The sequence below is a fragment of the Xylocopa sonorina genome, chromosome 9 (assembly GCF_050948175.1).
Source record: "Xylocopa sonorina isolate GNS202 chromosome 9, iyXylSono1_principal, whole genome shotgun sequence".
Taxonomy (NCBI): Eukaryota; Metazoa; Arthropoda; class Insecta; order Hymenoptera; family Apidae; genus Xylocopa; species Xylocopa sonorina.
Window position 1 is genome coordinate 6,870,269 of NC_135201.1, and position 24,830 is coordinate 6,895,098.

A 24,830-nucleotide genomic window follows, 5' to 3' on the forward strand; every position below is an offset into this window, starting at 1 on the left:
TCGACTGTTGGGATGCCGCGTTCAGGAACGCGCGCGCTTTAACTACGCTCTTAATTATTCTCCTGATTAGGGCGCGCACCCGGTATACATTATAGGAGGCGCGTAACAGTCGCAGCGTTACAGCGTGAAAACGCGGGGAAATTTTAGAAAAGTCGAAGGCAGTCAGCGACTGCCAACAAAAGCTGAAACCACCCCCCATCGCCGAAAAGTTCACCGATTATCACTCACACCCTGTTTTGCAATCTCGCCTGCATTCACCTGGACACTTTTCGTCCTGCGCTTCCCTCTGCCTTTCAACCTTCACGGCAAAGCTAAAAGCGCGGGTGAAACAGAGCGGAGGGAACGGGAAAAAGGGGATAACTGCGAAACGGGGGGGAGGGGCTGGGCTGGGGATCGGTGAAAAACAGAAAGGCGGAAAATACGGGCCACGTTTCCACGTTTCCCCGGGCCGCGAGGAAACGTTTGACGGGGTGCATTCTCGCTGCAAGGATATACACTAAAAAACGCACATATCCGACGGTAAATCCGGCGTAAAATATAAATCGGTAATACCGCTGAAAAACTCGGTCGACGCTTAGCCTTCACCAGCAGCGGCACGGTATTCCGCTTCGTTGGACACGGATCTTTTTCTTCCCTCTCTTTTTATTTTCAACCGCCCTCTATGTATCTCCCTTCGCCTAACTGTTACTATTATTACTCGTTTTCCGCGAGGACGCGTTTCCGCTGGTCGTTGAACAGAGAGGTGGAAGAAACGGAGAAACAGTGAGACGGAATTTGCATAATCGCGAATACAAATGGCTGTGTGCGTCGAAGATTGACAGACGAATACGTTACAAGACGAGACACCCAGCGGATACGTCTCACCGACGATTTCGTCTCTGTCGATTTTTAATTCGAAACGATTCGTCGCGCGCGAATTGGAGAAGAAATAAAAAAAAAAAGCAGATCGTCTCGAGGGGTGACAACTTGGCGGCTGGGTGCAGCGGGGATCAAACGTGAAAAAGGGAGCGCGAAGTCGAGCAGGCTTTTAATAGTCCTCTCGTGCCGCTCCTTTTTTGCGGCGCTAGTGTCGGAATCCACTTTAACGGACCTTACTAATTACCAGGCGAGCTGGTCCTCCGCTTGTTTACCCCGACTCTGATTAACCCTCCACGTGGTCCACCCCGTAACACCCCGCCGTCCTCGATTCTGCCACCCTCGCCCTCCTAACGGGCGTGCAAAAAATTATCACGGCCCGCCTCGACCGCGACGTCGCGATCTGGAACGGCCGACCCGATTAATTTTGCACGCCACGATACCGCGCTCCATCTACATTTACTTAGATAATTGGAAAATTTCCGATCGTCGAATCGACGCGTTGGCTTAAAACGTTGGATTTCAGGTAGTGATACTCGAACGAGGACGAAATTTCAGTGCGCTGAAGTTCTTGGTGAGGTTGGACTCTTACGTAGCGACGTTGAAGTTAAATCCTTTATTGTTAAAACAATCAATGATCGCAATAATGAAATAAAGCTGTCGCTAATCGTTGATCAGAATTAAGGGATTCTTATCTCGGCAAATGGTAACGCGAAGCTATTACTCTTTCACGAGGATTCTAGTAATGGACGATCTTGATGGCAGCAATTTAACAATTAACAATCGTAAAGAACGAGAAACTTATAGTCGACCACAAAAAATTCTGAGAGCTCCTATCAAAAGATTAAACACTCTCTCTCTCTCTCTCTCTGTCTCTCTTACGGTATATAATCCAATAATTCCATCCTTGAGAACACATTTCGGGTGCTGACATAACTTTAACCCACCCTCTAACCCCGCCAGCTAATTACCAGAGATACGGCGCAAAGAGATCGCGGTCCGGGCTCGTTTTTCCCGACGTCTGTCTACGAAACTTCAGCCCATCCGCCCCAGACAATTATTACCCTTGTCCGTGGCGATCCAAGTGTAGAGACTACAAGCGAGGATCGCTCTGGAGATCGCTTCGGAAGCTGTTCATTCACGAGCCCAACGTTCTCTCCCTTAATACCCTTCGAGGTATCCCGTTTCGTCGAGCGAAAGAAATCCGATTAGCGGGCCGCGGCGGTGCTCTGAACGCCGTGGATCATAAAAATACACGGGATTACAAGGGGCCAGACGATCATCGCAGTCAGAAACTTCACCTGGCTGCGTCTTATCCCCGTCGCGCGCGAATAAGGGACAGAATTATGCGATCTCCAGGACACAATCCTGTGATCCTGGTCCGCAAACAATGGCTCGAAACGATACGTAGAGGAAGGTCGTGGCCACGACTCCTCGCGTCCACCCTCCGATTCTTGGTTTCGCACTCGGTCGAGCGAGAAAAGGAAAGGGTGACAGGGTTGCGCGGGGCCTAGTCGTGCGTGCAACCCTGTATTGTTTGCCCTCGAAACGGTCCCAGTGGATAGGGATAGCGGACGAAGATCCAAAGGGATTACCTATGGAAAATGGGTGGAGCAATGTTCGAGTAATTTTCGAGGGTTTTCGCTTGGCTCTGGAGCACAGTGGTGCGTAATCAGCCGGGAGAAATAAGTTGGATTAGATCGAAATCTCTTGGAGGAAAGTGCTAACTCTATTTACAACACAGAGGGTTGCGTTAAATGTTTAGTGACGTTGGCGTTCTGTTAATAATCACAGATGCATTATAGAAACGCTCCAAGTTTACGACAGTCGTTGCTGTTTCTTTCAATTTCCAGAATTTAGTCAAAGAGAAAGAGGGGATCGCTCGCGGGGAGGCACTAAATCTTCATAGCGCTTCAATTATCTAATTGAAGCCCCTTTCGCCGAGTCATCACCGGTATAAGCTAGCTAACTTCCCCGGGAGGGAGGAGCATGAACGCTTTTACTTCGTCTGGAAACGGGATAAAAAGAATCGAGCCAAGCCGTCGATGCGTTCCCGTCCGAAAACTCGACTGCATCACGCGCCAGGTTTATTATCGCGCGAACGTTTTCTTCAGCGCGGTCGGACGCCTTGAACGAGCCATCAAAAACGTTAGGGTGGCGAAAACGTAGCGAGAGCCACTCCGCCGCTCGAGTGGTCGGCAGCCTCGTAAAAAACGCTTCAATTCTCGCGCCATTTAGCTCGATCCTCGCCGATCTTACTCGAGCGCCACGTCCCAGCTTGCGCCCCTCGATGGGCTTCGCTCGATGCACGAATTAACGGCGGAGAGCGGTGGTTGCGCTTCGAGATTCGAACCTTAAGACCGCCCCAATAAAGTAGTGGATCCCAAACTGACCCAGATACCGAAAATGCTAGCCATTATATTCCGCTGGGTCGAAAAATGTTGAGGCTGAGACCGCTGGCGAACGTTTCGAAAGGAAGGGACGCCTTCGTCGAACTTGAGAACAGTCTCGCTGCGAAAAAGTCCGGAATCCGGCTTGTCCACGCGTGTAAACGTCCATTCCAGAGGAGCACGCGCGGGAACGAGCGCATCCCGTTTTCGTCGGGAAGTTAGAAAACCGCCAGAGACGGAACAGAATTCAACGTTCCGCCTCGGGCCATCGTTTTTTCCCCCCGTCCCCTCTGCGTCTCCCCAGCCCTTTTCCGGGCCTCAGCCGGGCTACGGGTCTGTAAACGTGCATTTTCATCGTCGCAAAATTAGTTCTCTTCCGATGAAAAAGCTTACTTCTATCAGGGTGGGCGCTAGCTCGCGCGCGCGCGTGCACTCCACCCTCTCCGCCAGGCGCCTTTTTTTCTCCGGTGCAGATTGCTTCAAAGCAAATACTCGCCCTCCGCGTGGCCCCCGCGAGGAAATTACGGGAACCGGAGGTAAATCTAACGAATTTCCATTGTAACGCGAGGCAGCGAAGCCCCGCCAGGAGGCTTCGTCTTGATTTTTCGAGACAACGGGAGACTCTTTCAGCCGTCGGATGCTATGGATATCGATCGTGCACCGGGACCAGCGTCCTGCGTTTCAGTCTTCCGCGGTTCATCGGATTCCATTCGAGGAAACAGTGGAAACTGACGACGAGAAGTGTCGATGGACCAATGGTCTCTCAGAGGTGCGCCACGTGGATCAAATAAGGCAGAACACGCGGACGTCGCTACGTCCGTAATGGCGACGGATCTCGGCGAGTTTCACGAACGCTTCAAGGGTGCAGACGCGAGTAGGAAGCCCCGCCCAATTATTCCGGCGGCGCCCAGCGGAAAATCCTGCGAAGCAGCGATCGAATTATTTATCAGCGACGACGGCACAAAGCGATCGAGGGTCGGAGGCGGAGGGAAGCGGGTCAACGGTTAGCACGAAGGAGAAGATCGTATCGCGCGGCGACGTCGCCCGACAATGGTTTCCGCGTCTCGTTGTCCCGCGGGGATCCGCGCCATTAACGAGTTTCGAGCTTCTTACTTTTCATCCGTCCAACTCGGCCGGGCTCCTCTGTGAAGTGTCGCCGTCTGGGCCCCGTTTCAATCGACAAAGACGGCTTCCGCGCGGCCTTGAAGCTGCCAATTAAGGTAGTTATCAATTTCGACGGCACAAAGGGAATCACTGATCACGGGAACTGCCGGCACGGAACGGCTGCTAACCTTTTTTACGCCCCGACGTAGCTTCCCCCTTTTCGGGTAGATCGATGTAAGACGTTTAGAGCCCCTTGAATTCGCGCCCCGGAGGATCGTTTGTGCTCTCTTTCTCTCTCTCGCTTCTTAAAGGAACTTTCGCCCGTAAACGAGTGTCTTTAATCGCCAGCTCTGATGTTTAGGATTCTTATAAATGGCGCGACGTCGCGGACGTACTCGCCTTCGTTCGACTCTGTCAGTTATCCACGGTCCGTTGGCGTTCTTCGTCGATTTCGACTGGTCCTGCGAACGTAACCGTTTTGATCAGCAACGCGTTAAGAGAGGGAATTTCTTGAAATTAAGACCAATATCAGAGACCTCGAACTCGAAGTAAGAACCGGAGAGCGCAGTTTCCATTGGGAGAAGTCCGGGTAGCCAGGCGTTCCACGGAACGTGGCGCGCCGTTAATGATTTACTTTTTGACGTTCCCGGGACTTTTGAGTTAATTGGCGACATCGAGAGAACCCAGACGCTCCCTGTCCCCGATTGAAGCACCCATCGCTTTGCAAACTAGCTAAGAAGCTACGAACTTGTTAATGGCCGCCGGAGAACAATGACGCGGGGACTCATTGGCTCTCCTCGCGGACCATTGTCGCAGCCACTTGGAGCCTCGTACATATTTTTCGTGCCTCGACCGTAATTACCGCGTTTGCGAAATTTCGAGGAGGAAGAGCGAGTTGAAATGCACCGCTTCAATTCCGCGTTAAAGATTCGCGTACCGCCGTGGCGCGAAGCGTTCGCGAAACCAGTCCGAGCGGGGGTTGCGAGCCCACCCCCTCAACGAAAAACGAGGAAGAAGTAAAATCTCGAAGGCGATCGATTGTTTGGAGTTAACGAGTTTCCAGCTTCTTAGTTCGCGACGGTGGCCAAAGCGCCACTTGGGTCGCCGTTAGTCTCGAAGCCGCCAATTAAGTCGAAAGGGGAAAGTCTCGTCGAGTTCTCCGATGCGGTTCCTTTGCCCCTTCTGGACACAGAGAGCAGGGTGACTGCACTTTGCCCCTGAACAGTGTCCGCGTGTCTGGAGAGCGTGTTGCGAGTTGCCAGCCCGGTGAACACGGAATTGTCACGAAGATTTGCCCGGACGGCGTCAAACGAGTCGCATACCGCTGGACAAGTGGCAACTTCGGGGTAGATTCAGGGGGTGGACGCGACATGGAACGCGTGGAACGAAAAGGGCATCGACCCCTTCGCCAGGCCGCGGTGGCTGTAATTATTCCGAATCAGAGCTGCGCGTCTCTGCGAGCGAGTCTTTAAGAATTCGAGGCTGGCACGACGTGCGCACGGGAACGATGAAACGTGTACAACCTAGTTGTTGCAAGACTTCGCGAGCCAGGCTTCATGCTCTCGCGGTAATTATATGGGCGGGTATATATGGGCGCCTGGGAATTAGGTTTTAGGCGGTGCTTCGCGAGCGCTAAAAATTGAATACCTTGGCTTAAAAACTGGCAGCGCGGAAATATTGCTAGAAAGTTATTTCGTGGATTAGGTACAAGAGTCTAGATAAAGTAGGACTTTAGGGTTTAAAGGTTTAGGGAAGGTTAAATTAAGAGAACAGAGAATTTAAGGGTTGAACTAGGGCTTCAGAATTTACACGAGGCTTGGTTAGGAGACTTCAGTACACGGACAAAGTGAAGTTTCTGTTATAAAATGGTAGGCTCGCGTGCGCGCTTGGAAACTTTCATCTTACCAACTTTCCACGCTGTTAATAAAATCGATAGATCGGGGAAAAATGAAAATTTCACTGCCCTTTTTCAATTTAGAACGACCAAGGTTAATTACGAACAATTGGAGCAAGCGTCCGACATTAAAAATCGTTAATCTTCTGATGGGCAATTAAGTGCCATTCGACGTGACTGGCAGGTTTCGATGGCACAGGAAACTGCGCTACAAGCGCCGGTGCTAGAACAACTCACTTTTAACGATAGTAATAAGCTACGCCAAGGAAGTTATTACAACCTGGTCCAGAAGATACAGCGGTATTCCTAACGGTACATAATGTCCCAGAGCGAGATCGTAATCGAGACGAGAAGAAGATTACCATTTCGACCATTCGCAACAATTTCACCCTACACACTCTCACGATCGTTTAAACGGTTTATCACCGAAGTTAACAACGCCTGGCAACTATTTACACCCCCTTGGCTTATTATCACAGCCGTTCCTCCGCGGTAACTCATAAAAAACCAGTCAACCGACCGCCGATCAAAATTCTATTCCCTGGGTACGCGCGCCGCCATTAATCCTCGAGCGAGTCCCAAGTTCACTCGACTGGACGCCCTTCCACGGGGGTCTCCGCGCCTAACCCACGTCACGCGGCCCCGAAAAGTTACCATCCCGTGATTAATCGCGGCAGAAATCGGAACAATAAGAGTAGCATGTTCGACTGGCTCCGTTTCCTCCAGGAAAAGGGAAGAAGAAAGAAGGGCGATTTATCTGGCCACGTGCAACGTACACGTGGAGTGTGGGCCTAAAGGTCTCCACGGTTATGGGTTACGGTTGGCTGTGCATTAGGTTCCGGGGAAACGTCCCACCGCCTGGCCATATTTCCGCGATGATCGTGGCCCACCCTCGCCGCGATGTTATTCGCGCCAGATTCCGTGTAGCGGAGGGTGGACGGCCTCTTGCGCCCCGGCTAATAGAAAGAGGAAAGTGGATCCAATTCGACTGTTTTTCTGGCCTCGATGCCCGTTTTCACGGCTCGTTGCACGAAACGGAGGGCGCCCGCCCCTGTTTTCGCCTATCCGTACGCGCGGCCCACCCCACTTCACCCCCCTCGCAGCTTGGCTAGCTGTCGATCGCGGGGATGATTTATGACGCGATAATAGCGCGGGAAATCGTGCCGCTGGTTTTATCGGCCGGTTCAACCCTTTGAGGATCGGTGTTGCGGCGGGGAACATTTATTAACGAGTAGCTGTTCGCTCGTGAATGTCTTGTTCGAGTTTTTCCATCGAGGGCCCCGCGGATGGAGAGATTTATGGATCGAGAGGAAAGTGAATTCCGCGCGAATGGAACGTGTTTCTTTTTTTCTTTTTCTTTTTTTTTTCTCTGGGACGATGCGACTTTTTATTCGAGCTTCGGTTATCGAGGGATCAGATTCAGTTCGGTCGGGGATCCGACGTTTCTTCCGTTAATTTTAATGAAGATTCCCCGGCAGGGAAAGTTTCTTAAATTTCTAATTATTCTTTAAACCCCGAATGCATTTTTAATCCCGAGTAAAAGGGGTTGCTAATCTCGTAGGGCAAAAACGAGTTTATGCCGGGGATAATGGAGTCGAGCTTGAGAGAGGACTCGTTAATTTATTCCCCGATGCGGCAAGAAAGGTATTCATCGTCCTGTCACACGGTCGATACGCGGAATAACGAGACGATCGCGACGGACGATATAATTTATTCGACGGTAAACGGGATAAGAAACAGGCAAGAGTAACCACTTACCGACATGCGATGCGACGAGGATGCACGAATGCAGCAGAAAGCAAGCCAGCACTAATGGCCACTTCATCTTCGAATCTGTAAAAATAGAGAGAACCAGGTCAGAGAGCCGATCCGATGCGGTAACAATGGGACTCGTGTGCTGAATTCGCATTCAAAACGAGCCGCGCACTTTTATTTCGCTATCGAAATATTATTTTCCAGGGCAGAGCCCTGCAGTATGCTAATTACCGGTTAGCATTCGAATAGGAACGGCCGCAAAATTCAGCAGGACGCGCGTACGAAGCCAGCTCGTTGCCAATTTCCCCGTCGAGGCGCTCGCAAAATGGATCCGGCCAAACTCTCGGCCCAATTTCAAAATCCCAGAGGCGAGAGACAAGCCGGGAGGGGTGTGGGTCCCCCTCGTCCGCGGGATTCCGATTCGATGCAATCGAGCAGGAGCGACGCGAAACAATTCGCGGCGGGACGGAGGGAAGATCGATGCTTCTGGAGGATCGAACGAGAAGACGGCCATAAATTCGCCATCTCCTCGGGATCCTTGGGAACCGCGTCACGAACGAACAGTTTCGTCGCGTCCGTGGCGCATCGTCCCCCTGATCTTTCTTCTTCCTGCCACCGCTGGAACGAGAACCGAGGAGCAGAGGGACGAAGAAAAAAAAGCGCACCATCGAGGATAGAAGAAACGCGGAGCTAATACCCACGGAGCGAGCTTTTATTTTTCTTTATTAGCCGGATGCTATAACGACGGAAGGGCAGTGTCGATGGTCTGGCTTCCAGCTAGCTCCGTTTCGACCTCCTGGCTGTTTCCAGCCGCATCCCCTCGCGGGTTCGAGAAATATGGGGTTAGGTTGCGCGTGCAAGGAAATTCAGTGCGTTGCTGGCCCGCAGTTTCGAACGAATCCCGCGATATTCCGTAGCATTCGATGCAGCGCGTTTTACACGGATATGGAACAGGGAATGGCAATTACCCGACGACGAGCCTGACACTTTAACAATGCCCCGCGCGCGCGGGTCAATGCTTGTTTCTTTCACGCTGCCACGAAAATCGATCTCTCGTGCAACGACAAAAAAAAAAAGAAAAGAGAAAAAGAACTCTGTCCATCCCTCCGTAGAACAATGCGGACAATCATCCCCGACAAGACGGCCCCGTAGTCCAGCCGAACGGGAAAAGAGAAGCAACACCGAGACGAGCAACAAAGGAACCCAGCTAAGTGGAAGAGAGCCCGGTAATTTGCTTTCACCGTGCACGGGGAGAAGAATGAGAAAAAAAAAAGAGGGGTGGTAGAGAGCCAGGCGATCGGTGGCCGGATTAAACAACGCGCGGATTTTCGAAGGAGCGGAGCAGCAACGCGGAAACCGGACGTCGAGCGGCTCCAGCCACCGCGCGGTCGGTAAGAAGGGCCACGGCCGTATCCAGGAGGCTAGGAAAGAGTTAATATCCTGCAGGCAGAGGAGCCTTTATTTTTCTTTATTAGCCTTGGCAACAATGGCGAGCCCCGCGCCAGTGTCAATGGTCTGGCTTTCCGCGGGCACCAACCAGCCCCACTGGCGAGACTTGGGGGTGGGACGGGGTCGCATCTGCGGATCCGCCGTTGTCTGGGAAGCCCACGGACGGGGGACACGCGTTGGAAAGAGTTATGGCACGGTCGGAAGACAAAGTGGGATGATATTAAAAAAAGAGACCGTGGGCGGGGGTAGGGGATCGCGTTGCCCGCGTGCATACCGCGTCTCACCCTTCGAATTAATGTTGCGGTAAGGACACCTGGCTGAGATGGATTGAACTCGGGTGCACTCGGGTCCTCTTTGTGTTTGAATAGCCGACGCTAGATGGTTGGGCTAATGTTTGGGTATTCTTAGCGCTGGAATCCTGAGGTGCTCGAAATTGCCAACGAGACATTTGTCGCTGGCTCGAAACAACATTTTTGTCCACGATGCTACGTGGCAAATGAAATTACGACACGTGTCTGCGTGTTGAAAAAACGTTCGACGGTTCAGGCTGGCAGATCGATGTAAGATGATTGGCTCGTGGAATTCTTACGGTCAACGCAATTCTCGCAAGTGTTATACGTAATCGATACCTTCTACAGAGTTCTCGAAGGGAAATGGAAAACGCCAGCGTGTACGCGAGACACGAAATCGTACCTGGGGGTCGCAGGCGCGAGGAGGACGCGGTCGTCGTCGTGGCGGAGAACAGGGCTGGAAGAAAAACGGGGAGAACGCGACGCCGAATGTAGGTATGAGAAAAAAAGGAGGAAAAAAGGAGAGAACAGCGGGAAGGGATGGCAAGCGACGAAGAGAAGAAAAAGAAACCGGACGATGTCGGTTGGAACTGAAACAGACCGAGGGTAGGAAGGAACATCGCCTCGAGCGTCTCTTCATGCGCCTCCCGTCTGCTCCCGATGGGTAGGTAACCGCCCTTTCCACGCCGCCTTTCCAGAACTCTTCCCAGTGTTCCCCTCGTCACGAACTCTGCGTGTTGGCTCCTCTAAATAGCCATGTGACGCTGCCAGCCACCGTATTACATTCCGTACGCGCTGCCACGGTGTTCGTCGTGCAGCCACGGGGCGTAAGAGGCGTTCCATCCGTGAGCGAACGCGAATAGTTCGGATGACAGCGGGTCTTTTGGGAGTTCGAGTTGACGGTTTTCGAGGGAGAGATTAATAATTAATACGTAAACGCGGTGGATTCGCGTCGTTTAACTTAATCGCGTCGCGAACTGTCACGGTTTTTCTTCATACATCCGACACAGCGCATAATATCTGGAAGACAAATGAGAAACGAGTGGAGGATAGTTGAAATTTCTTGGAGCGTTCGATGGCCAAATCAACCGTTGGTACAGATAACTGGCGACATCATCGTTGCCTGGTTTAATTCACAGGGTCCGCGCGGGGTTTAAAATGTCGCGAGCGCATTTGTATGCATACGCACAGAAAGAAGTGCGCTGGGATACGAATCCATTTGTACCGCGTACCAAGGTACGTGATATCGAATAACACGGTCCCTCGTGTCGGCAGCCCCTATAATCCAGCGATACATTGTGCATGCCGCCGCGTTATGACACGCGTCGGATTATGCACGCGACTTAATACCCACGCTGACACGGTCTATCGTCGCGACGATTCCGCAGCCGCGACGCCTGCAATCGCGGGACGTTCCAAAGAAAATGCCGAAGGCTAGTTAAGTGCTCGCGATCGTCGCTATTGTACGTCGTTGGTGACGATAAAGAGTGCAGTTGCTCGCTCGCGAATTCGACAAGAACGTCTCGCGTTTCTCGCGGATTTAATATAACGTTCATCGCGTGGTTGGAGTTATATTTTCGCGATGGAAGGGGTAAAATTCAGTCTGGCGAACCTGCACATTTAAAATTTATTACACTAGTCGAGAATGTCTGGCGTAGAGGGTGGGGCTGGAGTGCGATGGCGTACTCGAGGAATTTGTAATTTAAAGCAAAGTAGATTCCGCGTAAACACCAGTTCATAATTCTAAATAACTCTCTCACTCTCTCTCCCTCTCTGTGTGTAAGCGTGTGCACCATCGATGTTAATTCGCGAATAAAATCCAATTAAGAACGATTCCCAGCCGAGATCCGAATCACTTTATTTTTCCACTCGGTTTAGTTAATTAAACCGACGTATCGAGTCGGATCCTTCGCTCCTAAAGCCCTAAGGATCCTCTGATAAATTTCGTTGGACTTCCCTCGATCTCAATAAAAGTGGAATACAAGAGCAGAAACGAGGCTCGCGCCAGTCGCGAATGAATCGGTTACGAGACGCGCGAACTTCGCTCGCGTAGCCCATTAGCGGAATCCAGCGGGCATCCCAATTTCACGACTAAGTCCGCGGGATCTGGAAGCATTACTAACAATACCGGCAGAGTTATTGATTTCGGTGGAGCCAATCTAAACCTGGCTTAGATCTCTTCTCATCATGGCTGACGCGAAGTACCAATACACGCGAGCTGTTAATCCCAGGAATAGCTAAGAAATCTCATCCACGTCATAAATCCACTTAAGGGCGAGCACAATCCTCGGTAAAGCCCAGTTTCAATGGTTCATAAATTCGACGATAGCCAGCCGGCTGATGCATCATTAGCAGAGCTCCGCGATCAGCCTGGGAGCGGAACGATATCGAGCGGTCGATTAAACCGGCAGCACTCGTTCCACGCTCTGCGAACGACTAATTCTATCTATCGTCTAATACCAGAACGCGAAACTTCTCCGCCGCCCCCATCTCGCTTCTGCCAATCGAATAAAGCGCGCTGTTTACAGGCAATTTTCGCGCTACGTTTAACCGGTAGTTGGCGTTACTGCATCGAGCGTTTCTGGCGGGAAGCTGGGCTTAAAGAATACGTGGTTCGACTTCGATCGACGACAGGAACGGGAATTTCGAGACTCCACGATCGTGGTTCGAAGGAATTCATTTTCGATCGCAATTTCGATGTTCGCAGCCTAAAAAGACCGCGACGAGTCTCGTTCGTAGCGGAAAAAAATCGCGGAACAAGATTTCCGATATCTCATTTAAACGTCCACGGGACATTTAGACTGCGATGGCCATAAATTACGATTCGAGTGGCGGTCTCGCGTGAAAAACGACTGAACCGAAATTAATAACATTCCGGACCGCGTGTACATTCGATCGTCTATTTGCCGTCACGGCTACATCTCATTAACGATCGAAATACACCGTTCACGCGCGACGCGGGCCGTTCCATTAATTTTAACGATCGCTGCCCGTAATGATTCCACGGTGGCGTCGACTGTGCGGGTGTCGTTCGAGAAATTCGCGCGCTGCTGTTTCCCGTGAGAAAAAAATGGAAAAATCGAGCAAAATCAAGCGAGAGTATCAGCGAGGCGTGTCTTTCAGCCGAATATCGGCGGCCAAAGTCGAGCGTTCGCTCTCGTCGAACCGTTTCGATGCCTCGCGCTCGCCCTCTGCCCTCGTCGTTTCTTCTAAACTTCGACGCTCGCCGTTAGAGAACATCCTGCTTTTGAAAAATTGGAAAAATCGCGACGAGAACGCTGGCGTTGTCGCTGCGGAAACAAGCCGGCTTATTTTTCGAAGCCTCGTCCACATGCGCCGCGATTGAAATCGCGGGCGAGCATCGATCGCGAGACTCGACGAAAATTCCATGATACGACCACGGTGGGATCCGGCATTTTTTCTCGTCCGATATGGGACGACGACGGTTATTCGATTAATCTTCACTTGGTGGAATCGATATCGCCTATGTTCTTTTACAGGGCCAGGCATTTCTCTCCCGTGTAACGAGCGACGTTTCTAGGTTAGAACAACGTGATTTGTGCACCAAAATGGCGTCTTATAGCGTACGCTGGGAGCACGCTGCGTTCGTAAATAACGCATCGTAACCGTAACTCGATGCTATCGTTGAGATTTGATTGACGTTGCGATGCATATTAAAGGGGAAGTAAAATAATACTGTCCGTACGATACGGGATAAGTGGAAATTGAACGGAAACGGATGCCTCGTTGGTTCGTTCTCGACTCCACTCTCGAACAATATTTCCGGTTACGTTCCCTCGAGCGTTTTGTTCCATCGTCGGTTCGCCTTTCTATTACAATCGACCACAAGAAACCTGTAAATACGAAGACCGACCGAGTGTAATTGCACGGGCTGCCGTTACGTGAAACGCGGTGAAAGCAAACGTGACTCCATCAATAGGAAGTCAAACGACGACCGGAAAGCATGGAATGCGATATTGCCATTGTCATATTTCTAAATGGCGGCATTTCACGTGCGCGAACAGTTCGTAGCACCCACCATTTGATTTCTTCGAACGAGCAACGGTGTCTCAAAATTTCTTTCGCGAATTCCTTGCCGTCCGCTCGATTTTAATTAAGCGTATTACAATCGAAAATTCCCCAGCATTATACGAAACAACGGCTACGCAAATTGATATAGTTCAGGGCAAGCAGAAAAGCAAAGCGCTAGACACGTGGCTCGATTTGCGCTTACGGCCAAACTGCAGCTTAGTCAAATATTGTTCAATGGCTTTCAAATGAACCAATGCGTAGCCACGTTCGCATTCCAATCCAGCGCGGTGTGCCGAATAATATTCGCCGCTGCGGGACGGACAATCCGTGTAAATAAATTGTTTAGGAGGAAGTTCATTCGCACGATCGATTTCGTAAAACAAATTCCTACTACAATAAAAAAAAAACACCAAACTATATTACATAGACGATCGAAGGTTGACCATTTCAGACTTCAAACGGGCTGAAAACTTCAAAAACCTTCATCGAGGACGTCATAAATTTAACGTCACGACAGAACGAGGTGTGCGTGGACGACTTCCGAAAAATCATCGGAGGAAAAAGAGGGCGCAATTAAAGAGGAGAGAGCCTGGTCCGGTTATCCTCCACGGGGCCGGAAATTTCCGGAAACGCGAATTTTCATTGTGCTCGTGGGCGGTGGTATCCGGAGGCGATAACAACGAGCCGCATAACCGTGCGGATAAACAATAGTCGACAAACAACGGTGGTGAGTTCTGCATTTCACGGGCTCATCGTAGCCCTCCAATAATGGACGCTCGAACGGGACACGTTTCCATGCTGAACCCGTGGGTAAAATTCTCGTGGACTGGGAGAGGCGAAGTGGACGCTCGCTGAAAATATCGTACACGGTTTCTTCCGTGCTTTCTAGAGACGCGTTGAAATCGTACTTTGGAAAATGTCTGAATAAAAATAAAGATTTTCAAAGACAGAAAAGGATAGCGATATCTAAAGTAATCGATGCGCAGACTCTAAAATCGTTCATCGAATCGTTAACCCACCCACGCATCCTACAATTTTGATGAGAACAGCTCGAACAACAGCATCGAGAATGATTAAGCGGGATCCAAACGATCCCTAAAAAGGCTGAGAGACGTGCACCCGTCTCTACCACTCGCGGCGCCGTATTTATCGTGAGCCGGCGTTCCTGATTAAACAGAATAGCCCATAATAGACCGTACAGATGTAATCCCGGCCTGGTTGTAGAAAAAAGTCCCGGCGCGGGCGTAGGAAACGGGGAAAACCGTGCAGACTCGTTAACTGATAATCGATAATCCTCATCCGCCCAGAGGCGGGAGAGTCCCAGAGCGCGTGCAACAACGAACGGGAAATATTGACGCGATCCACCGTGCGAGCGATATTAAAGCCTGCCGCGGGACCGGTGAACTTTTCGCGGCAACCAGACTGTTGTAAACCGACGTAGACGGCGCAGCCAGTGCCCGCCAAATGGAATAAAGAGCGTGGCATGGGACGGGGCGATTTCGTGGATGATCGTGGCAACTGTTCGCTCGACTAATCGACGAACGTGGAAACATGCTTTTTTTTTGTCGCTACAAGTTTGACACACTCGACGTGACATCGAGTCAGAGTCGAGGCTTGTTCAGAATTGTTTAATTCGAAGATCGAGGCAAGTCGAACGCTGAGAGTCGTCGCAACTAATGCTCGCCAAATGGAATAAAGAGCGTGGCATGGGACGGGGCGATTTCGTGGATGATCGTGGCAACTGTTCGCTCGACTAATCGACGAACGTGGAAACATGCTTTTTTTTTGTCGCTACAAGTTTGACACACTCGACGTGACATCGAGTCAGAGTCGAGGCTTGTTCAGAATTGTTTAATTCGAAGATCGAGGCAAGTCGGACGCTGAGAGTCGTCGCGGTGCATTGTAAAAGGTGGAAACAAGAGGGTAGCGCAGAAGAAGGGAGTTAACGCGGTGGTAAAAAATGTCGGGGTAGTTGGTATTCCTGTCGGAGATGTTTTCGTTAAGTTCCGCCTTCATTTCTGTAAAACGCTCGCAGCACGTGAATACTTGCTTTCAGGCGTATTGTACGACTCTTAACCGCAACTGGGTCAGCGCGAACGTATATGCCGGATACTTTAATCTTTTATGTGATTGTTAGGGGAATACTTGTACCGTGCCCCGTGCAGCCTCTCCCCCTCGCTCTGGCTGCATAGTTAACCACCTTTGAGTAGGTACACTCGGGCGAAACAGTTCCTCTCGACAAAAGTGAACAATCCGCGCTGCGATTGAAGCCAATATTTGCCGACCGACAGAGATTAGCTCGACCGTGCGGAATTTAATTACTCGACTGTCCGATAAGAAACTGTTTGGGATATCGCGCGTCTGAACGGGGGCGCGCAGCTTCGTTTCGAACTCCGCTCAGAGACTTTCGCGTCTGAATTTTCCATCTTAACCACCCTCGCCACCAACCCTCATCCCCTGTCCGACTCCATTAAGACACCGTCGAGCGAATCAAGCGGCGTGCGTGTAACAGAACTCCGCCAGTGGCGGCGTGACGTGCTTCGCAGCAATAATTACGCACGGGATCCCAGGCTTCCCGTTGGTAGCAGCCGTGCAACGGTGGAACAAAAAGGAGGATGCTTCTCACGTATTCGACGCAAGAAACCACGTAATCACGCGCCCGAATTCCGCGCTCGTATTACAGATTCACCGGGACACGCAACATTAGAACGATAATTAAGCTCGCGTTCGCAGTACGAAAAGTTCAGCGGCTCCCGTGGGTGGCACGCGTGCCGCAAAATCGGTCACCTGGATTCGCTGATCCCATCGAGACGTTCAACAGCGTTCCTCGTCATAATGAACTTCTAATCTAGACATTGTTACGGAGGGGGTCCACAGGCTGGGATCCAAGTTCGCCTGTTGCAATATTTCCTTGCGATAAATCACGCGAGTTCGTTCTTGCCCACTTAATTGTTAATTCCGCTGTGGCTCGCCTGGGATATCAATGCTTGGTGTACTGAATTATTAGCTGGCAAGCTTAATCGATACGCCACGAGGATTCCGTTTCGCTAAGTTTCAAAGGAGACTTTGGACTATTTCTCTTCTCCTACAAGACACGATTCGTCTGATGTCCATCGTATCGATAGAGGAGCATAGAAAAGTGTTATCGTACAAATTGTTTTCAGACTGGACAGCGCGAGCACGTGGCGAAGGTATCGTCGCGCTTCTACATCAATGACAATTTGCTTTATTGCGCCGGTGACGCTGATAACAGATCGGTCTCGTAGAGCAGAGCCTATCTACCAGGACGATGTATCGCCGCTTGTCATCGCGACGTTACCCACGCTGGCTCACCTGCTACGAGGAATTATTTAGACGCGATGCTTTTGTTCGGCTAACGGGGCGATAGAAAATCGACGCTTGACTTTGCACCCCGCGCGATTGCCGTGGACAGTTGCGGCGAACGTTTGGCGAACGGCAGACGGCGCGATTCGATCGTAAACGAGGGTGTAGAGCGGCGGACGTTCGCAGGGTTGACAGCGATTCCTGTTGATCGAGATCAGTGCGTTCGATGGCGTACTCTGAAATATTCAGGAACGAGTAGCAACGATAGCGTGCGGTGATATCGAGATTAGGCTCGAGCACTCGATCACGTTGGGAATGAACGTGTGCGTAGCTTTGATGGGATGATTACTGTCACGATCTGATGGCCGTGGTTAGAGTGGCCGTTTGTCTTGCGCGACGAACACTTGTTTAAGTGCATCGCAACGGTATATACTTCGCTTATATCTTCGAGTATTTTATGGTATACTTGCAGAGGAGCTGTTCTTAAACTGCGGCAGCCGCAATAAATGCACGGGCGCGCTCAAGACAGAGGGTAAACGTAACGCGCGGAATTCATTACGGCGGCGAGCTCAATTTTCTTCTAAACGTGACTTACTTAAGCCACTTTAAAGACAATTGTCGCAATCGAGCGCGAAAGATACGCGTTTTAACCCTCTCCCCTCCGCGCAATTGTACCCGGCTGAAATTAAAACCGCCCTCCTCCTCCTGCTCCTCCTCCTCCTCCTCTGCCCTGAAAGACACGCTCGCGTCGCCACTATTTTTCATGCAACCTTTTCCTATTTTTATCCATTACACCGTGCTCGAGGCAACGAGTATTTCGCATTTAAAACCCCAACAAAGCGCTCCTTGTATCGTGCGCGCAGCTCGATTAATTAACTGAAATTAATTAAAACGCGCACGATAATGCAGCCGTCCCTTTGTCTCTGCGCCTTGGAAAATTAAAGCACCTTTCTGCTCCCTCTCTGACTTTCGCGTGTACCACCGTGGCGGATGCACGTTAAACTACCCCCCAATTTTTTTCAATCCCGTCGCAATGTAACGAAAACCTTCCTCGAAGCCTCGATAATTGCACGTGCATTCAGCATTTTGTTCTCGTTCGAAATACACGAGTGAAAAAAAAAAAAAAACTGAAACGCTGGAACAGCAACGAAAGACGTAAACCGAAGTAGCAACCCTTTTTAATTGATCGAAACGCGAGAGCAGCCGTCTAATCGATATTCAAAGCCAGCACCCTCGAACGCTGCGGACTTATTCACCACTCGACCAGGGGAATCACTTCCTCCTCGACTTCGGCATCGATTAAGCCGTACGAGTGGTACCGTAGCGCGGCTGATATTGGACCAGAACCGAGGGATTCTTCGAGCGTAGATCAAGATCAATTAAACAAATTAATGGAGCACATCTCGAGCTGATAAGTGTCGTTCGCGATACATCTTCGTCGTCTTCGCAGAAGCGCGCGCGCGTTCTGGTCGATGCGAACTAATTTGCCGTTTCTCTCTCTCTCTCTCTCTTCTCTTCTCTTCGAGTCTCTCTGTCCCTTTCTCTAACCCTCCACCGTGGCTCCTCCTCGACGTGACAGATCCGAGAGTCTGGCTCCATTCCGTCTACGAGTAATACCTGGATTAAGGATAAGTAACTTCGGCTGAAGTGCAATGGAAACTTTGCGGGGAAGCCTTATGTTCGCTGGGTGACCTATCCGTGGCGCTGGAAAATATTTCGCGTCTGGGATTCGACAATCCGACGTTTCCAATTGCGCCCCCCACCCCCTCTTCGCGTTCGATTGTTTTTCTATTACCGTTATTATTTCCCTCCTCCAAGTAATTGGGAACAGTTAACTGGTAAGTGACAGCAGAGGTTTTAATGATTGGGCGCAGTTCCAGTAATGGCTTTTGTGCAGCGATGATGATCCCCGGGCTTTGTTTAGACACTATCATTGTTCCGATCGGGAACAATGAGTTCCTGTAATTGTGTCGGTGCTAATAGTAATCCAGCGGCTGTAACAATGTGCTAATTCAATTCTAATACCGTGTACAACAACGCCGTGTACAATTCTGTACACGTTACGTATGTACAATGCGACCCTTGCGCGATTGGACAAAGTGGATGAAAAATTCGTCCCAAATGTATGGTCCATAATTTTCTATTAAGCAAACGAACGAAATAAATCGATGTATTCATATGCTACGAGAGACACAGCGTTGATAAAAACCTAGGAGAATTAGTTCTTCTATCGGTCGATGAGCGAGCGAACGAGAGCAGGTTGAACGGAAGGCCGCAGAATGCCACTGATTGCCATAAACTTTCCACAGTTGACATAATGATATTTCCCGACAATGAGCAGCGCGAGCAGTTCAGGAACCGGTGTATTATCCTGAGCCAGCATTGTTAACATCACTGTCACGTGTCCATTATAACGATCATTGTTTCCATTCCATACTATTCCCATTGTGCCCCCGTCGTTATAGCCACGGACCCACGATCCCGATCGCGGACCATCGAAACTCCGAACCGGCTATTCTTTTCTCTCCACCAGACCCACCCCTAATCGCAGCTCGACCAATAATACGCTCCACGCGCAGCGACCACCGGCTATTCGACGCCACGGACGCGGTTAACTCGAGCCTGTAAGACATCTCCATTACGGTTCCCTGCTATTTCGCACCACCGCCGCCTCGTCGCCCCTGCAGACAGCCCTAAACTCCTCGGGTAGTTTCCTCTTTAACCCTTCTTACGAGCATCCCCTTCGACGGTGGCAGGCATTTTTCCATCCTCTTCAAGAGAAACGCCCTCGACGGGGTCTAGAGGGCGCGTTAATCCGAACGATCTGACTCGCGCGGAGGGCCCACCCTCCGGGAAAAAGAGCGCGCCAGTGATACATCATCGGCGGAACGTTTCGGGTGAAACAAACAGCTGCACGCGGCTGTACGCCTCCTCCACGGCTCTGGCTGCCAGCCGGGAATAATTGATCGAGGTATTTATTGCCACGAGACGCGTCGGGTAATTCGAGAGCCACTATCGTCGGGGATCCTATTCACGCAGCCACCCGCGCGCCTCACGAGTGGCTGCCGCGCTAAAGGGCCGCGACAGACAGAGAGGAATAGACAGAGAGAGAGAGAGAGAGACAGAGAAAGGGGTGGTAGGCGCGTTCGCGCAACGATTCCACGCTCTCGGATCCGCGTCCGTCACGTCCGGAGGAATCTACCCCCTGGACGAACCAGACCGAGAGGGGAACGGAAATGGCGTCCGTAACGCGACCCGGTGTCAATTGCACGGTGCACGTTCGCGCAACGCCAACCGATGACACCCAACTGTATTGTCTACGGTGGTAGGTCTCTTGATTGAGAATTCTGACGGATAGAATTCGATCAGGGGCAAATATTGAATAGGCTCCTCGCGCTACTTCGTGCGATGTTTTACTAACGAATATTCCCAACGAAAACCCGTCCAACTAATCCCACCTAACCTCTACCCTCTTGTTGATAGTAATTGACTCGAAGTAAAGAGCGCGTAAAGTCGAGACGAATCTGATGACAACGCTATTTCGTGCGGCTCTCAGCAAGATGAAGATCGATGCGCGAGTTCTGGTAGAAAAATTAGGATTATGTACAAGGTCAGGTGGCAAGTATCCCTTACGAGGGATCATCCCCAAGGAGAGGGGCGCGCGGAAGGGCTGGAACGAGGGCAATGGATACAAGGACTCGATAAGTGTTGTCTAGTCCATCACTTCTGTCCTTTCGATGTGACCAGTTGCCTGGCAACCACCCTTCCGTCTGAACGTCACTTTCGCGTTGTTAGGGGTGGCGCAGGACTTAACGGGTACATATGGATGACGTTCGCCAGTCTCTCAAGTCTCTGAATAGCTCTATCCGTCCTCTTCGTTTTCGTTGGAGAACGCAATTGTTTCGTGCCTGAACGTTTCAGATCCCCTCTCGTGAGAGCGTGACATCAATCTAATTGAAAATCGATCTTCGTGCGAGTGGTTTCCGTTGGTCATGCAACGGGGGTGCTCGCGATTGCTCGATCGGAATCTCAATCTTCTGACTGGCTACGTTCAACGTCGAAGACGTTGCGGTTCCGTCGTTCGTCAACGCGTGGCCTCGCATTTTACCACTCGAGACGCTCTCCGCCCCCAAAAACGCATCGCGCGTCCGCTCGACTCCGAAGCTGCGTCCCCGCGACAAGGTTGGAACGCGTTACTGGGACGCGTTCCAGGGCAACGTCGCGAAGGAAATGCAAATTGACGTGGTTTAAATAAAACGAGCGGTCCCCGTCGGTGACGTATCGTCGGTAGCAACGTTTTCGGAGGCTCGCGCGTAAAAATAACCTTTATTACGTTATGTAATCAGTTAGTAAAAGCAATTCCGCTAAAAGCCTGGGGTGGCCTCGTAGCCCCGTCGTCTGCTTTTGCATAACCGCGACACGGCTCGACGTCCCCGCCTACCCCGTGTCTCCCTTTCGTCCCTCTCGCCCCCTCTCGGTTCGGCGGCAATTACTGTCTCCCTGTTTTTCGAGGTCTTACGCTCAAGATAATAAGCGTTACGACCAAGCAAAAAGAGGTTCTTAATCTTCTCCCCGGTAGCTGGCTGCAGATTTCAAATTGAAAGTTTACGCGGACCATGCGCGCGCGCGCGACCGTCCGGCTGGCCGCTGGCACGTTTCGAATTAACTTAATTAACTCCACGGCGATGTTGAAAAATAGCCTCGAAGAAGAGCGACGGTCTTCTTTTGCCGGCGGGTTAAGCTACAAAACGAGGGTACAGCCCCTCGAACCGGTTCAACACGCTTTTGCAATTGTTTCCCAGAGGAGATTAACCGGTGCCCGTTTCTCATCCGTGACTGGGTCTCGTTTGTTAGCCTCCAGCGTTGGAGTGGATGTGTTACGAGCGAGGCTGATGAATCTTCGCTAAACAATACTCCACTACGCAGTGTTACAGACTTCCAGAAGTGGGTGACACTGAAAGTTCGCTGGAAAAGTGTGCGTCCTTGTCCGCGCGCGTACCCTCGTGCAACCCTTTCGACTTGATTCCCGTCTCGATTAGAATTTCACTCTCGAGCGCCGTGGTTTTCGAATTCGCGCCTCGAATAGGGGAAACAGCTGTATCGAGCGATCGTGGCGACGATTACAACGGCGTTAAATAAACTTTATCGAAAGCAACAGTCCCCGGTAGATAAGAACGCAGGCAATCCCCGAAATCCATGAATTCCAGAGTCAACAAGTTCAAAGTCCAACGGAACAATCCAAAGGTTACCGGCAGCCCCTGGTCCGAGTAACTCTAATATCGTACAAGTTCGAAAATTACAGAAGTTCCCGGAGTTCGGTGCTTCGTTCGAAGCCTCGAGAAATTCCGAAGGTTTTACTGCAGCTGTGGATCTTCGACCACCCCTGATCATCCTCCCTCCGGCCTCCTCGATGACCGTGCTCGCCGCCACCCGTGGAATATTGTCTTTTAAACACCGAAAGCGGATCCACTTTCCACGCTCAAATAGGGTACGGCCTGGCTCGAGATTCGTCGTCTCCAGTGTCATTTTTGCGTCGTTACGCCGTCCATTAAGTCCCGGGGGCCCATAATTGCACTTTGCAGGGCCTAAAGTAGTCTCCCAATTAAGGATCCAAGATTGAATGCTCAAACAACGACTGTGCAGCCACGTCGTCCCGCACCTTTCGCCACGGTAAACAGGGTGGCCAGAGAAGTAGAGGCGGACAGCTGGCCAACGTCACGAACGCTACTTTCGTTCCCGCGTAAACACAAATAATGCGATTACTAATTCAGTGGCGGGCTGGTAGCATACGTTACGCGTCGTTTGCGTGGTCATTAGGCACACAACGAGTGCGGATCGATCGAGCCACTCTACGTGCACGCTCGCCGCAATTACTCGACCGTTATATTAGCTACACTGTCCTGATAGATTACTCGACAAACCACGGACTCGATCCTTTCAAGATTTAATAGTGATTTATGGCCACGGACCCGTCTGTTTCTTTCTCGCTTCATCCTATCCTCGTCCCCACGCTTCCCCTTCATCTTGGACGCATCTCCGTTGTGTCTCCCCTCGTTTCTGGCTGTCAAAGGGCGCGAAATTTGTCCGTGTCATTGCCATCGATGCTTTTTGACGTCCCTGCACGATCGCAGCGGGGTGTATCGAGGTTTGGGGGACGAAAGTTGCGACTCCTCGGGGTTCCTTCGCACGCTACGGTACATTTTCCATGAACCCTGAACGCTGTTCGCGGTGGAGAGCGTTAAATTTTTAATTTCGCAAAGACGATTAAACGATATCGATAATCCGTTGCGTAAAATAGATTAAGGGAGACGAGGGTGCAGTAAAAAATATAATTTGCCAAGGAGACCGACGGCAATCTTAATCTCCACGAAAAGGCTCCACCTTCGTCAGACGAAACGCGGTCTGACATTAGTCCCTTTGGGGACGAGAAATTTAAACGCGGCCATGGAAATATCCCCCGCAACATCCATCAAGGGCCGTCGCGGAATTTCCGCGCGACGCGACGCGAGGAGAGCCAGCATTTTTCCAGCCCCCCGCCTCCCCCCCCTCTCCCTCTGGCTGGCTAAAAACACCGGACCGCGCACGGTGGTTGAACGTGCGACGGAAAATACGAGTTACAATATTTTGTTATCAAGATTTTTATGCAAACGAAGAAATCCGCGAGAGGGGGACGAGAATGTAATTTCTTCGCGGCGGAAAGTGCTTTTTCCGGATACTGGTTTTCCAGCATCCTTCGCATTGCAACAAAAAAAAAAAGAGAGAGGGAAGAGAAAAGAAAAAAGATAAAAATGGAGAAAAAAGGCAAGAGAAAGAAGAAGTAGAAGAAAGATAGAGGGGTGTTGGTGGAGAAAGAAAAAACGACGCTCTCCTAGCCGCGAGCGAGACATTAATCTTTTTGACGTCGCTGATGCAAGTATGAATACCGGGGCATCTATCCTTTGAGCCGGGCGAAATGCATTTTTATGGATTAGTCACTTTCGAAAATGAGTTTCTTGCGCGCGAAGTGGGCCACGAGGAAATAAACGGGACCGTCTCCTTCTCTGTTTCGGGGCACGGACGGGGGTTCGATTTTTCATAAAGTCTGCGAAGATACTCGTAAACACCTGCCATCTTTAGCCATCTTTCGCTGAATTGACTTCTTCCAGAATTTTATTTCCGCTCGACAATTTCGGTGGTCCGTGGAATTTCTAAACACGCACGAGGAGATGGACGAACGATCGAGAACTCGAATTCACGTTCGAGCGATAAATTATTGCAAACCCTTCAGCGCTTTAATATCTTGTTAGCAATTTAACTTCGAAACGAGAAGGATCGTTGTTTAATCGCGAAATTCCAAGTTTGAAAATGTGACATTTTTGCAGAGCGCAAGCTTAAGTAGTGTACGTGAGTCGCTGGCCAGGCAAGCCTCAGAAGAAAGGATACCTTTATATTTCATGCAGATATTTAAATTCCGCAGAGTCCGCTGGAACACTCCACTCATTATGAATATTTATTTCGGCGATAGCGGAAATATAGTGGCTCTTCCTCGTCGCTGGTCGAGAATCATTGTCATCCTCTCGATGTTAAACAGCGAATAACCCAACGCGGGAGGGTTCGAGGCCGCCGCAGCCGCGTTTCAAACAAAATTGCGTGTCGTTTCTCAGCTAGCGGATCCCTTATGAAATTTAAAAAACACCTTTCGCTCGCTGTGCAGTCCGAACAGTGGTGGTGCAGGGTGCCTCGAAAATACGCGCGTCG

At 50.8% G+C, this 24,830-nt stretch overlaps 1 protein-coding gene across 2 annotated transcripts in view; it reads right to left on the reverse strand.

Moving 5' to 3' along the window:
- Positions 1 to 24,830, reverse strand: part of LOC143427313 (uncharacterized) — a 194,791-nt gene that overhangs the window by 83,965 nt on the left and 85,996 nt on the right. For both annotated transcript variants that reach the window (XM_076901342.1, XM_076901341.1), the window contains exon 3: positions 8,002 to 8,076. In XM_076901342.1, the coding sequence (XP_076757457.1) occupies positions 8,002 to 8,068 (67 nt within the window). In that variant the 5' untranslated portion in view covers positions 8,069 to 8,076. The remainder of the gene's footprint in view (positions 1 to 8,001; positions 8,077 to 24,830) is intronic.